Source organism: Meles meles, chromosome 19, assembly GCF_922984935.1.
Source record: "Meles meles chromosome 19, mMelMel3.1 paternal haplotype, whole genome shotgun sequence".
Classification (NCBI taxonomy): domain Eukaryota; kingdom Metazoa; phylum Chordata; class Mammalia; order Carnivora; family Mustelidae; genus Meles; species Meles meles.
Genome location: NC_060084.1, coordinates 1017353 through 1033702, shown reverse-complemented (window position 1 = coordinate 1033702; position 16350 = coordinate 1017353). Strand labels below are relative to the sequence as shown.

The 16350-nt window shown below is 63.1% G+C and overlaps 2 protein-coding genes across 2 annotated transcripts; one reads left to right on the top strand and one right to left on the bottom strand.

Annotated features, from left to right (window-relative positions):
• The first annotated feature begins 26 nt into the window (after positions 1 to 26).
• On the top strand, positions 27 to 1112 carry LOC123931749. The gene is made up of 2 exons (XM_045989254.1): positions 27 to 516; positions 738 to 1112. Exons 1-2 carry the CDS (start codon positions 289 to 291, stop codon positions 1110 to 1112), a joined length of 603 nt encoding a protein of 200 aa, XP_045845210.1. The 5' UTR covers positions 27 to 288.
• Positions 967 to 9343, bottom strand: MVD (mevalonate diphosphate decarboxylase). The gene is given in 11 exon segments (XM_045989253.1): positions 967 to 1635; positions 1637 to 1687; positions 2221 to 2329; positions 3383 to 3498; positions 3842 to 4060; positions 4249 to 4323; positions 4515 to 4714; positions 5375 to 5521; positions 5845 to 5959; positions 6411 to 6481; positions 9200 to 9343. Coding segments are annotated over 11 exon segments (1203 nt in total). The 5' UTR covers positions 9270 to 9343; the 3' UTR covers positions 967 to 1605.
• Positions 9344 to 16350: the final 7007 nt, after the last annotated feature.

The following is a 16350-nucleotide window of genomic DNA, read 5'->3' as shown; positions in this document are numbered from 1 at the left end:
AGGCCGCGGCCTACTTCCTCCCCCAGCTCCTTCCAGGCGCCGGAGGGGGCGGCCACCACCGTCCCCTTAGGCTCCACTTCCCCAGCATCGCCTGGCCTCTTCGGACCGAGGCCACCCCTGGCCGGCTGGGGAGCGCGCTGTGGGGTGGAGGCGCCTGCCTAAGAGGGCAGGAAGCTCAGCTTCTCGGACCTTCAGTCGGCAGCAGGGGTTTCTCCGGAAGGAGGTGAGGGCAGGCTAGTTCCTAGAGGGTTTTCAAGGCCTGGAACCTTCACCGCGGCCGCACCCGGGATGCCCCACAAGGGAGCAAGGCGCCAGTCCTCACGGGGGGGGGAACAGTGGCAGGCCCAGCCCCCACTTCCTCCTCCGCCATGCTGCATCTCGGGTCTAACCAGGCAACCCTCTGCGGCAGGACCAAGTCCAGAGGGCAGGGCCTGCCAAGCTCCTGGGGAAATCCAGAGGGCAGGAGTGGTCCGCGCCGTCTCCCTCCACCTCCCCTTCAGGATCACAGCCCAGCAGGTGTGTTAGCCGCCCACCGCCCCAGACCCAGCCCTGACCCCGGTGCGGGGTGGTTTGGCCCTGGGGTCCACCTCCTCCCAGAAGCCTGCCCTGCCCTGCACTGATGTTTCAGAAACGGGGAGGGGCGGCACTCCTATGGCTTCCGAGCCCAGAAACTTCTGGGCTGCAGGGAATTGAGTCCTTGACCAGCACTCCCACTTCCCACCCTCTTGCGTGGACAGGGACTTACAGCCAGACCCAAACCACACTTCACACCCATCAGAGCCTCAGAGACCGTGTCAGCCACCGGACGCGGCTCATGGCCACAGGCTGAATGCCCGTCGCGTGGCCGGCAGTGGACCGGCAAGCGGAAGGCGCGGAAGGCAGCTTTCCCGCGCTCCGTCCAGACCCTCCCGGCCTCACAACACAGGGGCCCAGAGTGCCAGGGTCAGTACCACGATGAAACACGTCTGTCCGTCAGCACCAGTGGCTTTATTCCCAGCAGCCCGCAGGCTCCGTGTAACACACCCACCTTGGCGCTGCTCTCCCATCTCCCGCGAGAGACACACCAGGGCTCTTTCTATACAGAAACATTCCATTTGCTCCGCATGGCATGAGTCCAGCCGAGGAGTTGTGGGGGGCTAGCTGAGGCTTGAAGCTTTCGTGGGGGGGGTCCCTGAGGTCTGCCGCGGGGCCTGTCGTCCAGCTCTGAGGAGCAGCGCCGACTCCCCATCACGTCCCGCAGAGCTGCCGTTCGGGGCAGTGGGAGTGGCCTCAGAGAGTGAGCCTAGGGGGTCCCCTGAAGGGACGCTCAGCCGCTCACCATGCCGCTCCGCGCCCGGAATCGGATCCCTGGCGCTCACACCCGCTCTCTTCTCAGCAAAGCGCTGGGTGAGGCTGGGGCGAGGTGAGGCACTTGGTGGGGGCGGGGGGGGGGGGGGGAGTGCTCCCTCAACGGTCACTGCACTGACCCCCAGCTCGGCCACAGCGCGGGGGCTGGCCTGGAGCCCCAAGCACAGACCCCCCCGGCCGCCTCCCCCACCGCCCCCCGTCCGCAGCGATGCAGCCTTCTTCCAGGGGACGGCCGGAGCTGCCCTCAGGGGAAGGCGGTCAAGCAGCTGACTTCGGCAGGCCGTCTGGGGCCCAGCAGGTGAGCGTGAGGGTCCTCCAGGATCTGAGGCCCGGGTCCCACCTGTCCAAGGGGGGAGGCAGGTGAGCACAGGTCAGAAGCTAACAAGCCACGCGGGTAGCGTCCGGCCCCACAGCGGCCCCGTCACTTGGCTGCCACCACCCAGATGTGGGGCGGACAGCACGTCCCAGCCACAAGGTAGAGACCGGGGGCCTGGGGGCTCAGGTCACAGGAATGAGGATCAGACCAGTGTCGGTGAGATGCGGGCTCAGGGACTGCGACCTGCTCCTGCGGGGTGAGCCGGGAAGGCCCCCGAGGACCCCCAGCACCTGTGTCTCCCGGAGTCTCCCCTCAGCACGGGGAACGCCACCCCCGCAATGCCAGGGGTCCTCACACACCCACGTGGAGGGTGACTGAGCAAAGGGTCAAGCCAGACGGTACCAAACTCTGAAAACCCAAAGGCCACGTCACCGTGTCTCAGCGCTCCAGCCACGACAGATGGCGGCTGAAGGGCGCCCCTTCACCTGGTGGCAGGCAGGGGCTGAGCCCGCGGGGCTGGACGCGCCCCCCTCAGTCAGCCGGGCCCGGGGCCTCACCTGGGTGGCGATGATGTACTTGACGCCGCCGGGGGTGGGGTCCACGTCCAGCGCCGTTTTAAGCTCATCGGAGAGCGGGACGGGCAGCACGGGCAGCCCCTTGAGAAACCTGGGGAGAGACAGGCGGCAGGTCCTGAGGCCACGGACGGAGGCCGCAGATGCGAGACAGGAAGCAGACTGGCAGCTGGCGTGGGGTGGGGGGGTCCCTTCTGGGGAGATGCAGAAGCTCCGGAACCAGGTGGCAGGGCCGCTCGCACAGCAGCGTGGGGACAGCCGCGGGGCGCGCCCTCCCGGCTGTGGAAGGGGTGACGGCTCCGTGGCGTGCATCTGGCCTCACGCACGATGCCCAGCACGAGCGAGCGCGCGCCTGCTGGGGTCATCAGGCGTGGGGGCTCTGGTTTCCTCCTTCCGCTCCTCACCCGCGGCTCCTGCTTGGCCCGGGTGGGACAAAGGTCAGAAAGGAAGCACCCGTGGGGGGCCTGCAGGGCTCAGGGTGCCGAGCAACCCAATCTCTGCTTCAGTTCAGGTCACGATACCAGGGTCCTGGGTCCAAGCCCGTGTCGGGCTGCACGCGCAGGGGGGCCCTGCTTCTCCCTCCCCCTCTGCTCTTCCCACTCGAGCTCTCTCTCTCTCAAACACACAGAGTCTTTGAGAAAAGCAGCAGTAGCACCTCAGTCCGAGCGGGAGTCCCCGCTCCCCAGGACGCGCAAACCCACAAGCCGCCCGTGGGGTGACAGGAGCAATGAGTTCAGTCTCCCGCAAGGACGCCGGCTGCCTCGGGGCTGTCCCTGGTCATGGGGTCTGTCCCCCAGTGAGGAAGCCGGCCCTCCAGCCCCCACACACTACAGGTCAGTGTCCCCCAACGATGGTGACACACGCCGACCCCACACATTCCCCGCACCCCTGGCAGCGAGGTGACCCTGCACCGAGACGACTGGAAGGGACACGGGCTCCACCCCCAGAAACCACGATGCCGCTCGCCCCTGCATGTGTGGCCACCAGGCTGTGATGCGTGATGGTCACAGGGACGTGCCCTTGGTGACACACCGCTTGGGGTCCCTGCGGACAGAGAGACTCCCACGGGACCCCGCACTTAGCACCACTGTCCCAGATCCCAGCAGGAGACCCCGCACCTCCCCAGTGTGACGGACCCCCAACTCACTCGTCTCCGTTTGACTCGGGGGGGAAGCAGTGCCTCACAGCAGCCACAAACTCGGGCACGGTGTCGTGCAGGGCAAAGACCACAGCGTTGGGGCCCGCGTCAAATGTGTATGCCACCTGGAAGGCCCGGGGCCCGCGTGAGTGTGTCTGCAGGGCGGCTGGCCCAGCTCCCACCTCTCCTTGGCCCCGGAGACCCCGCGCTGCCTGGAGGGAAGCCGCCGCCCCTCTGCCCACCGGCTCAGGACCCGCGCCTTCAAGTGCCAAGTGGGGGCCGCGCACCCGCTCACTGGCCAAGAAGCTAAGCGCCCGCCGACGGCCGGGTCCAGCGGGAGCCGCGAGGCCCAAGTCTCGGCCAGCCTGTGCCGGACTGCAGCCGGCTGTGTAGCAGCTCGGGGCCCGAGGGCCGGCGCAGGGAGCGCGCCGCGGGTCTGGGGAGCCGGCAGGAGCGGCGCGGCCTTGCCTTGGTCTGCCCGTGGTGGGCGTTGAAGCGGTGCACCAGGTGCATGATGCGCCTGGACGTGTCGCTGAGGTAAGAGATGGGCGGGAAGGTGTCCAGGCAGGTGGCGTGGAACTGGTTGCTGTCCTTCATGGTCAGCTGGGCGAAGCCCGGGAAGTCCCGCTCCTGCACGCAGCGGGTCATCTCCGCCATGCGCGCGGGCACCACCGACTCAGCCCGGAACTGCAAGGCACGGTCCCGTGAGGCGCCGGCCGCCCCCCAGGTCGGAGTCCCGGCTCGGCAGGGCGGCCAGCAGCTCCGCTGGGGGGGACTGAGCCGGGCAGACCAGCCGGGCTTTGAGGGACGCGGGTGAAGCCCGCCGTGTGCCGTTAGGTATGGGACGTGCCCGGCCATCCCGGAGCCAGCCGTACCCGGAGCAGGGGGCTGGTCTCCACGCTGGTCTGCATGCCCACGGTGCTGCCCGTCGGCTTCTTCTCCGCGCTCACCTGCCCCAGGAGAAACAATCTGGACCCCGCCCTGCAGCCCCAGCCTAAACACTCCCCGCGTCCCATCCTTCGCCACCCCGCCTGGGAACGGCAGCTCCTTTGCCGCGGGGAGTCACTCAGAGCTGGGGCAGGTGCTTCCGCCACCCACGAGCCCACAGGCCCGGAGGAGCCTCCCCCCCAGCCTCACTCACCACAAGTATGAGAACTCGGAGTTCTGGCCAGTGTGACTCCGGGGCCACCTGCCGGGCGACGCTGTCCTTCCCATCGGCCCGCTCCCCCATCTGCCACTCCACAAAGCCGCCGTACAGGCTCCGGCAGGCGCTGCCCGAGCCCCGGCGTGCCACTTCCGAGAGGTCACTCTCAACCCCGTAGACCCGGGCCAGGGTATAGGCTGTGAAGGCACAGGGGGAAGGGCACAGGGCGGTTAGACGGGTACGGTGGGGACGAAGACTCGGAAAAGCGTGTGCAGCGGAGACCAATGCAGAGAGGCCTGAAAAGTGGGCATGAGGACGGCAGCCGGCAGTGCGGGCCGCCGGGGAGCAGGGCTGGTCTGGCCGAGCGGCGGACGCCAGGATACAGAGCTGGGGGCCCGTGACGTGAGCTCTCTGCCCCCAGCCCCGGGTGTCCTCCTGGCCTTGCCAGTCATGGAGGGCGGCTCAGGCAGCGGCATGTGAGCTGGCTGAGCTGGGTTTCAACTAGGCCACGCACGATGAGCCTGCCGCCTGCCACGTGGTGCCCAGCTTTGCCCCAGGTGGGGAGGGCCTACTGGAGAGTGAGCCATCAGAAAGGGAAGCCAAGCAGGGGTTTGGAGGGAGGGAGACAAGTTGCCAAGGAGTCTGTTGGAGCACCTGGAGCCAGCTGCACCTGAAGCCAGCTAAGCCAAGAAACTGCTCCTATCTTAGGCTGAAGCAAGTTGGAGATGGGTTTCTGAGGATTCAATACACACAGCCCCAGGAAGAGTTGGGCACCCGGATCCCTGGAGGCCGCGAGCGAGCGGTGCCGCCCGCCACAGCACAGCCCCTAGGGACCCTGGGCTCCTGTGGGCACCCACCTAGGCAGGCGTAACCCGCCGCTGAGGAGGCCAGGCCCGCAGCCGTGGGGAAGCTGTTCACGGATGCAATGTGAACCTTGTAGCTGAGGCCGAGGGCCACTGGGTCCTCGTCACCGGCGCTCCTCTGCTCCCGGGCCAGGCGGCGGACTGAAGGGACGGGGGAGACGGTCACGGGCAGAGTGGCCTATTCCCGACTTCTCACCCGCCATGGGTCAGGAGGGGGCAGCGGCACAGCTGAAGCCGGGCCTTTGTCCCAGACTTGGCGCAGGCCTCCTGCGCAGGGCCAAGCCCCAGACCCCAGCCCCGGCCCCACACCCGCTCGGGCTGTGCTAGGGGGCGTCCCCTTTCCCCGAGGGGCCGGGCTGTGCTGGGAGGCCGGGGGAGCTAAGAGGCAGCAGCACCTCTGGGCACTGAGACCCCCCGGGCCTGGCCTGTGGCGCCGCACGCGCCCCTCCTACAGCCCCACTCACTCTCCCTCAGGCAGGCCTGGAGGCGCGGCTGCCCCACGTCCTCCTCCCGGCCATTCAGCCAAATCCGGTCCTCGGTGAAGTCCTTGCTAATGGCGGCTGTGGTGGTGGTTTTCAGCTGGGAAAGAACACACAGGCCACCTCAGGGCGGGTGCCGGCTCAGCACCCCGGGCCGCTGGGGACGGCCTTCCTACGTGGCCCTTCACGGTCACCCACTGAGGGGCGAGGACGGCCTCCCTGGAGAATAGGGCTGTTGAGGCCGAGGCAGCCAGGCCAGGCGGTGAGGAAGGCCTCAAGCCCTGCAGCAGGCTCGGCGCCCAGCCTGGCTCCCGCTCGCAGGGCGCAGCCCACACTTTCCTGGGCCACAGCGGAGCCACTGGGCGTGGCTCCAGGAGGAAGGGACAGGGACCTCCAGAGTCCAGGGAGGATGGGAGTGCAGGGAAGAGCAGTCCTAACGGGGGCGGGTCCAACCGGCACCGGCTGGGAAGTTATGCTGCCGATGGTCACACACGAGCGCGACAGAAGTTTGGTGATTATTTGCTTTGGTGTTTAGTGCGACCCGTACTAACCTGGTCCTGGTGCAAAGTGACACTCAGAGAGGAGTTGATGGGCAACACCAGATCCTCATCTCGCTTGCCCCCTGGAACAGACAACCGAGGGCCAGGCTGGTCCATTTCCCAGCCCTGTACACCAGATGCTGCCCTCACTCTCCCCCACCAGGGCTCCCCAGTTACCCTCACTCCCATCCCACTGCTCCCCCATCTGCCAGGACCGTGCTCTCTCATGGCATCGGATACGTCCTCTTCCTGCTGGGCCCTCACCTTCGGGAAGTCTTCCTGGATTGCTCCCCCACTTCACTGGGCTCCCACTCCCAGAGCAGAGCTGGAGGCCAGTCCACGCCCCAGCTCATCGCCTGTTTTATCTTGTTTCTTCCATTCAACTAATTGCCTGGGAGCGGCCTTCCAGGCCCTGAGCACTCCAATGGTAAGACTCTCGCCCCCCACGCAGGAGTGCCCCGGTTACTGAAACTCCTGCAAGCTCTCCGCGCTTACGCCCTGGAGACACGTGGGACCGCCTCCACTCCCCGCACACCAGACGAGGGAACCGTCCCGCAGGTGGGAAGTCGCGGAGCTCGCTGTGAAGCACACAGTGCGCGTGCGGTGTCGGGAGCGGGGACAGTTACAGGTGGTGGTGGTGACTATGCCTGGCAGGTGATCCACGACAGCCCAGACAGGGACCTGCACAAACACGCCCGATCGTCTTTGAGAAAGCGCAGAAGCGCTGCAAAGGGGAGGGGCGGCCTTCTCCGCACACGCTGCCGGAGCCGGACATGCACGGCCAGAGGCAGACCGCCACCCGACTCTCACGCCTCAGGCAGGGAAACAAGTCAAGGTGGAGACTTCAATTTAAAACGGAAGCTACAAAACCTTTAGGAAAACACACGGGAGAAAACCTTTCGGTGCAGGACCAGGCAGAGGAGTCTCACTCGACACCAAAAGCCTGATCTCTTCACGGAAAACCTGGTACACTGGACTTCGGCAAAACTCTCAAAACTTTGAAAGACCCAGTTAGGAGGAAGAAAGGCCGCACTAAGGAGTGGGAGAAGATGCTGGCACAAGGCCAGCAGAGGGTTAGAACCTCGACTAGACTGCGGACTCTCACATCTCCACGGGAGAAGGCACACAGTCGGAGCAGGACGTGGCCAGGGGACGCGAGCAGACACCGGCCAAAGAGGACACACGGGTCGCAGGTAAGCACCAGGCCAGGTGTTCGGGATCCCTGGGCGGAAACCCACAACCAGATGTCACCCCACCGGTCAGAAAAGCTCAAATAAAAACCAGTGACGAAACCAGCCACGGCTGAAGACCGGGCTCACGCAGAACCTGCTGGTGGACACGCAAAGTGAGCCGCAAAGTGAGCAGCAAAGTGAGCCGGGCGCTTCTGTTTACTTATTTACTTTTTTAAGATTTTATTGATTTGCCTGATAAATCAGAGAACCTTGTGGGGGAATGAGAGACGGAGAGGGGAAGCAGGGACCCCTGGGGGGCTCACACGGCGGCGTCTGCCTTCAGCTCAGGTCACGATCCCAGGACTCCAGAATGGAGTCCCGAGTGGGCCTCGGGCTTAGTGGGGAGACGGCTTCTCCCTCTGCCTCTTGCCCCTCCCCCCATCGTCCATGCATGCTCTCTCTCAAATAAATAAAATCTTTTAAAAAATTTTTTTAAATAAAAAACTGAAACACGGGGCGCCTGGGTGGCTCAGTGGGTTGAAGCCTCTGCCTTCGGCTCAGGTCATGATCTCAGGGTCCTGGGATCGAGTCCCGCATCGGGCTCTCTGCTCCACGGGGAGCCTGCTTTCCCCTCTCTCTCTCTGCCTGCCTCTCTGCCTACTTGTGATCTCTGTCTCAAATAAATAGAATCTTTAAAAAAAAAAAAAAAAAACCTGAAACACAACCACCTTATGACCCAGCATTCGCCCCCGAAGAGGGACAACTTGTGTTCCCAGGGGTGCCGGCAGCTTTATCCACAATAAAGCTCAACCTGGAAACAGCCCAGCCGCTGAGGACCGTGTGGGACGGCCCCACCAGGGAACAGGACAGCACTAGAAGGACCAGTAATGGCGTGAGCAGCCTCCCGTGGGAGTCTCCGGAACCAGGCGAGTGACAAAGGCCACTCCTCAAAGCTACACACGCAGTGACTGCGCTCACAGCGTTCCGCAGAGGAGAGCGGGAGAGAGACAGGAGCCGCCAGGCCGGCTGCGAGAGACTGTGGGTCCCCAGCCCCCGGGGTGGCTCTCCGTGTGGACACTGTCTCCCCCTCCCATCCCGCGTCAACACTATCACACACCACCCCCCTCCCGCCCTGCGGGGCTAGGCATCCGCGTGGACACTGTCACCCGCCCTCATCCCGCCCCCGCGGGGACAGTCACCCTCCCCTCGTCTCGCCCCAGCGTGGACACTGTCCCCCACCCCATCCCGCCCCCGCGGGGACAGTCACCCTCCCCTCGTCTCGCCCCAGCGTGGACACTGTCCCCCACCCCATCCCGCCCCCGCGGGGACAGTCACCGACCCCGTCTTGCCCCAGCGTGGACACTGTCCCCCACCCCATCCCGCCCCCGCGGGGACAGTCACCCTCCCCTCGTCTCGCCCCAGCGTGGACACTGTCCCCCACCCCATCCCGCCCCCGCGGGGACAGTCACCCTCCCCTCGTCTCGCCCCAGCGTGGACACTGTCCCCCCACCCCATCCCGCCCCCGCGGGGCTCGCCGTCCTAGTGGACACTGTCGCCAACTCCGTCCCGCCCCCCCGGGGGTGGACGTCCCGCGTGGGCCGGGTCCGGCGCCCTGGGCCGCGCACTCACAGTACTTGATGACCGCGATGTTGACGGGTGCGGTGCAGGTCACCGCCACCACCGGCTTCTCGGAGGCCATGGTCAAGAAACCGCAACTCTGCCCTGGTCCGCCAGCGGAGCCCGGCTCGCACCTCACCCGGCCTGCGATTGGCTCGCAGGGACCCTCTGTTTCGCACGCCGCCCAATCAGCGCTGGGCCCCGCCACCGCTCCATTTCTCAGCCAATGAAGGGGATGGAACGATGGACTGCCGACTCTGGGCCCGCCCCCGTTGGCGGGGCCATCCCACGCAGGCTCTGCGCAAGCGCGGAGATCTGTCCAGGCTTCCCCTCCACGCAGGCGCAGGGCTCTGCGTAGGAGCTGGGACCGCGCAGGCGCAGAGAGGAGCTGGGACCGCGCAGGCGCAGGGGTCTGCGCAGGCGCCTGGCGTCGGACGTCCTCGGAGCGACTCTGGGTTGCGGCCGAGGGGAAAGGTGCCCGCGGCCGGACGCGGTGGGGGACCGCACCCCGAGGGCCTGCCCTGCCGGGCTGGGCTCAGCAGCTCCGGACACCAGACGGAGTGACCGCGCTAGGGGTGCCGGCGGAGCCGAAGGGCCAGCCCCGGAGTCTCGGGCGCCGCGGGGCGCACCCCCACGCCTGACCCTCGTGGAGTCCCCTGCGCCCCAGCGGCCCGGCGTCACTGCGGGGCCCGCATCCGTACCCCGAGCCGTGCGGGGTGGGGCGGGCGCTAGGACGCGGCTCCAGACGGCGCCTCTCGAACCTCAGGCCGCGGGTTTCTAACGAACCTCCTGGTGGGGGAGGGGAGGAGGCAGCGGCTCGCCCGCGGGGGCTGATCCCACCGCCCTGAGGTCCCGACCCGAGCAGAAGCCAGAGGTGCAGCCCGCCCTCCGGCACCCAGGAGCCCTGCTCGCTGCCCCTTGGGCTCCGTCAGCGGGGACCTTGTCCTCGCTGGTGACAGCGTCGCGCACCCGGGCGCGCTGAGTTGTTACCGTCAAGGATTTGCCGCGTAAAACCGCGTCTTAACCGCGTTCCGGGGTGCGGTTCCCCGTGGCCACGACCACCTGTAGCCGCCGGACCCCTCTTGTCTTAACCCGAGCTCCTGGGTTGCAGCACGAGCTCCCGATTCCCGGTTTCCCCCGCCCTTATCGGCAGCCGCCGTTGCCCTTGCGGTGGCTGAGACGCCGGCCGGGCTGGGAGGACGCGGGGCAAACCCCGCCGCCCCAGCCCTCCTCCTCCCAGGCCTGTTCGTGCTCGTGTTTTGTGCCCTGTTCCCTCGCGGGTCCCGCGGGATGCATGTTCCAACACCTTTTACCCCATAGGTGCTTCTGGAGAGCAGCCCCGCTCCCGGCCGCAGCGCGCCCTGGGTCTGTTGCCTAGACCTGCCGCCTTCTTCCCAACTCGCCGCCTGTTGGTGGGCCGGTAGGCGGTGACCGATCGCGGTGCCAGCAGCTGCTCAGGTAGGACATCTAGTGCCGTGTTCGTGTTCCTCGGAAGGCTTCTCCGTGTGATCACCGGGCTGAGCAGAAGGTGCCAGGCAGTTTTGAGCTGTTGGCAAGTTCCCAGAAGGCCGTGGAATGGGTGGTGGGACCCGGCCACCGCAGCGCGCGGCCCCTCCGTCTCATGGCGAACGCCGTCTCTCACCGTGGTCTGCGTTTGCGTCTCAGGTGCTCGTTATTTTAAGTCGTTCTTGCCATCGTGTTCCTGTTTCATGCAAAGCCGCTACAACCTGTTCTGAAAGGTCGATGATAGGTCGTTCTGGGCACCCCTTAGGGGTACTCTCTGAAGACAGGTCACCTGGGAGCCTCAGGAATGTACGTCCTGCCATAGTAGTGGTGGAGAGATCAGCACGGACCTTTACGAGGTTCTCCAGGTTCATGTCGTGAACCCCCAGTGTGACGGTTTCGGGGGGGGGGGGGCCAGCGGGAGGCCGTGAGGTCAGTGGGGTGGAGCCTCGTGATGGGGTTAGAGCCCTTGCAGCAGAGGCCCGGAGCCTGCACACTCCCCCCTTCTGCCCGGTGAGGACGCGGCCTCCTGAACCGGGAAGCAGGTCCTCCCCAGACGGGGAATCTGCCAGGACCTTGGTCTTGGACTGTGAGACATCAGTGGGGTTGTGAGCCCCCTGGTCTGGGATTTATTGTTGTAGCAGCCTGAACAGATTAAGGTAATGTTGTATATGCGTGATTTTACAACTTGGCTACTGGACCCGTGCCGGCTTACTTACCTCCTCCAGGTTTGGCAGGGAGAGGGAGAGAGAATCTCGAGCAGTCTCCACACTGAGCACCAAGCCCAAAGTGGGGCTCGGTCCCCGGACTTCAGGTCATGACCTGAGCTGAGAGCAGGAGTCAGGCACCCCGAAGGCGGCCACTGTTCAACTCTGTTGCTTTCCTCCATATTTCTTTTTCTTTTTAAGATTTTATTTATCTGGTTTTTTTTGTTTGTTTGTTTTTATTTTTTTATTTTTTTTATTTTTATTTATTTGACAGAGAGAGATCACAAGTAGATAGAGAGGCAGGCAGAGAGAGAGAGAGAGAGGGAAGCAGGATCCCTGCTGAGCAGAGAGCCCGATGCGGGACTTGATCCCAGGACCCTGAGATCATGACCTGAGCCGAAGGCAGCGGCTTAACCCACTGAGCCACCCAGGCGCCCAAGATTTTATTTATTTGTAAGAGAGAAACCGCACAACCAGGGGAAGCTGCAGGCAGAGGGAGAAGCAGGGAGCCGGTTGCGGGACTCAATCCCAGGACCCCAGGAATATGACCCGAGCTGAAGGCAGACGCTTCACCGACTGAGCCGCCCAGGTGGCCCTTCCTCCATATTTCTAAATAACCGGCTCATATTCTTTCTTTCTAATTTCTGATCCCTTTTTTCAGTTTTGAATAGCGTCTGTTGGTTACCACTGAGTAGAAAGAAGGGGTTCTGTTCTACCCCAACAACGTCCCTCCCTCCGTGTCGTCCCCGTGTAGTGAATGGGTATTCCTTTGTTTTCATTTACGATGGTGTAGACCGTATTCTGTTCAGGCAGGTGGGCCTAAATGTCTGAGCACGTGTTAGTGGGCGAAGCCTCCCTTATTCAACGGAGAATCCTGGACGGACAAGCCCTGTAGAAGGGGGCCCAGAGGGGCGCCTGGGTGGCTCAGTGGGTTGGGCCGCTGCCTTCGGCTCGGGTCATGATCTCAGGGTCCTGGGATCGAGTCCCGCATCGGGCTCTCTGCTCAGCATCGGGCCTGCTTCCCTCCCTCTCTCTTTGCCTGCCTCTCTGTCTGCTTGTGATCTCTGTCAAATAAATAAATAAAATCTTTGAAAAAAAAAAAAAGAAGGGGGCCCAGATCCCACACCAGCACCTTCAGCCCCGGACCTACTCACTTGTGTCAGGTCAGCTCCTCATAGGGCCTCTTGGGTAAATGTATTTTTCCCACTCTCAGCTTTTGGTTCTGTGGGCTGTGGGGTTAATGCCTGTTAACCCCACAGAGGCTTCATTATTCTGATTCTCTGCCTGCTGCATTCACATGTTTCAAAGGTGTGTGGAAAACGGAGTAAAGCTTGACATTTCAAGGCCAAGTACCAAGACCGAAGAGCAGAGTTTACGTCTGTAAGCCTAAGCGTCTCCCACAATCCTCCTCAGATTCTTTTATTTTAAAGCATTTTTTTTTTTAAATTGTGCTGAAATACACATAGCCCAGGGGCACTGGGGTGGTGCAGTCAGCCGAGCGTCTGACTCTTGGTTTCCGCTCGGGTGGTGATCTCAGGGTCACGAGACCGAGCCCCGTGTGGGGTGCTGTGCTCCACACACCGCCTGCCTGAGATCCTCGCTCCCTGCCCCCGCCCCTCCTGCTGTGCTCTCTCTCTCTTTTTTTTTTTTAAAGATTTAATTTATTTATTTGACAGACAGAGATCACAAGTAGGCAGAGAGGCAGGCAGAGAGAGAGGAGGAAGCAGGCTCCCTGCTGAGCAGAGAGCCTGATGCGGGGCTCGATCCTAGGACCCTGGGATCATGACCTGAGCCGAAGGCAGAGGCTTTAACCCACTGAGCCACCCAGGCGCCCCTGTGCTCTCTCTCTTGCCCCCACTTTCCGAAGTAAACAGATAGATCTTAAAAACATATATATATACGTAGCCTAAAATTTACCGTCGTTACCGTTTTTGGACCAGCTCGGGGATGCGGAGCTCACTCACTAACACACACGCGGCCGCTCGTTCACAGAAGGCGCCCGTCTTCTGCAGCTCGAGCTCCGTCCCCATTAAACTGACTCCCTGTCCTGTACCAAGCCCCTGGCACCCCATCTTCTGTACGGATCCGACTCTCCCAGGACCGCCTGTGAGTGGGATGGTACAGTGTTTGTCCTGTGGTGTCTGGCTCTTCTCATCGGTGTAATGCCCCCCCCCCCGACCCGTCCGTACGGTGTAGCAGGTGGTCATGACCTTTCCTAAGGCCAAGTGCCGCAGTCCGCTGCAGGGCCAGGCCGCACCGTGCTTTTCTGGTCGTCCTCTGAGGGATGCTTAGCTTGCTTCCACCTTCTGACCGCTGTGAGCGATGCCGCTGTGACAATAGGTGTCCCGGTGTCCGTGCGGGTCCCTGCTCTTAGTGCTTTGGGGCAGGTGGTCAGAGATGGACTTGCTGGGTCTTACGGGAATTCTCTGAGTTTTGGGCGGAGCTGCTGTGGTGGTCTCCTGGGACACCTGTGTCATAGGTTCCCACAGCGGTGCACAAAGAGCCCAGTTCCTCCACACCCCTTCTCTCTCTCTCTCTCTTTTTTTTTAATATTTTTATTAGACTCCCCACGGAGTCCAGAGCCCGACACAGGGCTCGATCCACGACCCAAGCTGAAACCAAGACTCGACTCACCCGACTATACCACCAGGCGGCCCAGTGCTCATTTTCTTTCTCCTCTTTGTTTTTAATCGCCGCCGTCCTGATGGGTGTGAAGCTGCTCCTCGTCGTGGTTTCGGGCTGCGTTCCGAGACGTCCCTTTATTTCAGGTCATCTCCCAGTGTCGATGAGAGGAAGTCTCGGCGGCGTTTCTCCAGTGTTAACGTGCACACGAGTCCTCTCGGGAGCTTGTGGAAGTCCTGGTTCGGGAGATCTGGAGCGCGGCCTCTGCGTTTCTAGCAAGCACCGGGGGATGCCAGTGACGCAAGCGGCTGGTCCGAAGGCCATGCCGGGAGTGGCAGAGACAGATGAGAAGAAGTGCATTGGGTCCGGAGTCGGGCAGACCTGACTCGGGCACGTATGTAAGTTTCTTCGCTGCGGCGGCCCCAGGGTCTTCCTTTGTGGACCGAGAGCATTGTCTCTACCGCACACTGCCAGGTGCAGGGCTCAGACACAGAAGAAAGGACGACTGTCCTCAGTGGCTGCTGCTTGGCCCGTCCCTGCTCCGTGAGCCGCCGGAGGCAGAACTGAGGACGTGGGGTCCTCGTGTGTGATCAGTGGGGACCACATGCAAGGTGGGGCATTGGGGCCCAGGGTCACCTCCTGGCCACAGGCTGCAGGGCCTGACCTTCCCTGAGCACTTGGCGTTTCAGGAAAGCACGAAGGGCCTCACTGGCCATTCAGTCACCGTCCATCTGGGATCTGCCCTGCGTCACAGTGCCGTGCCAGGTGCTGGTGTGGGAGTGTGGTCCGCAGAAGCAGGCGATCACAGCCTGGCGTGGGAATTTGGGCCTGGGCACTGTCATCCGGCGGCCCTTCCCTCCTGCTTGGGGACCAGCGCTCAGCACTCCTGGGTCTCCTGCATGACGATTCTCGGGCCTTCAGCTGCCTGGCCTGCCCGTCTCCAGGCACTTCGCTCCAGGCTGCATACTGGGGACTGAGTCCTTTCATGAATTGTTTCATTTATGCTCATGATAGATTGTCTTGAACACCAATTGCCTGGCAGCTCAGTGAGGCCTGCTCGTATCCTTTAGTTACCCTGGGGACCTGCCCCAGCTCACCAGCAGTCCCACCTAGAGAAACAGATGTGAGGAGAGCGGCCAGAGCTGGGGGCTGGCTGGGACCGAGCTGGCATGCCCGTTCCTGGCATCTTGGAGACCTTCAGGAGCCCGTGTTCAGGGGAGAAGGGGCGGGACCTTGCCCTGTGATTGTCCAGGAAGCACCAGCCCCCCTTCCTGACGTCTCTTTTTTCTCCCAGACCCACTGTTCTTTGACGTTTTCCTGTTTATGAAGGAGTGTTTGGCGCACAGAGCACAGGTCCCGTGGTCACTGGAGGCGTCACAGTATGACTCCCCCGCCTCCTCCACTCATTCTGGGGTCCCGACCAGTGCCCTGAACTCCTTGGGGCCACCCTCCCTGCCGGCTCTGCTGGCCAGAATGCCCTGACAGGCGGGCCCTGCTTCCGAGCCTGGCTCTTCTCACACGCGGTTACCTCTCAGGGTCCCGCTCTCTCCTGTACGGGGAGGATTCAGAGTCGTGGATCCAGGGCCTCCTTGGCTAGAGCCGAGCACTTTCAGACTCCTGGCCCCTGCCGACATCGCGGGAAGGCGAGAGGTAGCAGGGCTCGGGGCAGAGACGGGACAAGAAGCGTTTCAAGAGTGGCTGTGCCCTGGCCCGGCACGAGGTCACCCCCAGCCACCTTTTCCAGCTTCCAAAACTGTCCTCCATTCCGTCCCCGCAGGAAGCGGCTGTGTGACTTTCTCATCGTCACAGAACGCAGGCCGTGAAGCCTGTGACTCTTCTCAGCTCTGCTGGAGTTCACATGCGCGCCTCTCTGTTCATTCGTGAAGCCTTTCTAGGGACCCTCCAGCAGCGCACGGGGCCAGGTGAGGCCGGGGGAGTCCTGTCCTCGGGAGGGTCACAGCCTCCCTGCAGAGGTGAGATGAATGCTGGAGCGAGCAGGACACAGCAGAGACGGTGGCGTGTTGCCGGAGGTGCTGGGAATGCTCAGGCCCCACAGACCGCAAGAAAGGTCTGGCTTTCAGTCTGGGGAATGACACGATTTTAACTGTATGTTAAGCAAAGCTCATTGGTCGCAGGGGTGAGCTGGAGCAGGGAGACCCCGAATGGTTGTCACAGTAGTCAGTGACCTCCACTGTCTGCTGCAGCCTAGACGGCGACATCTGTCATCTGCAGCTGTGGTGGTCTGCGCGTCTGCTGTCTGTCCACCCTGATGGTCTTGTTGTCTGTCATCTCCAGACCAGGACGGCCCGTGTCGTCTGTCTTCTCCAGACC

Coding starts and splice junctions, on each gene's coding strand:
- LOC123931749 (XM_045989254.1), top strand. CDS start 289: ATGCCCCACAAGGGAGCAAGGCGCCAGTCCTCACGGGGGGGGGAACAG. Junction 517..737: donor TCAGGATCACAGCCCAGCAG/GTGTGTTAGCCG, acceptor TTGCGTGGACAG/GGACTTACAGCCAGACCCAA.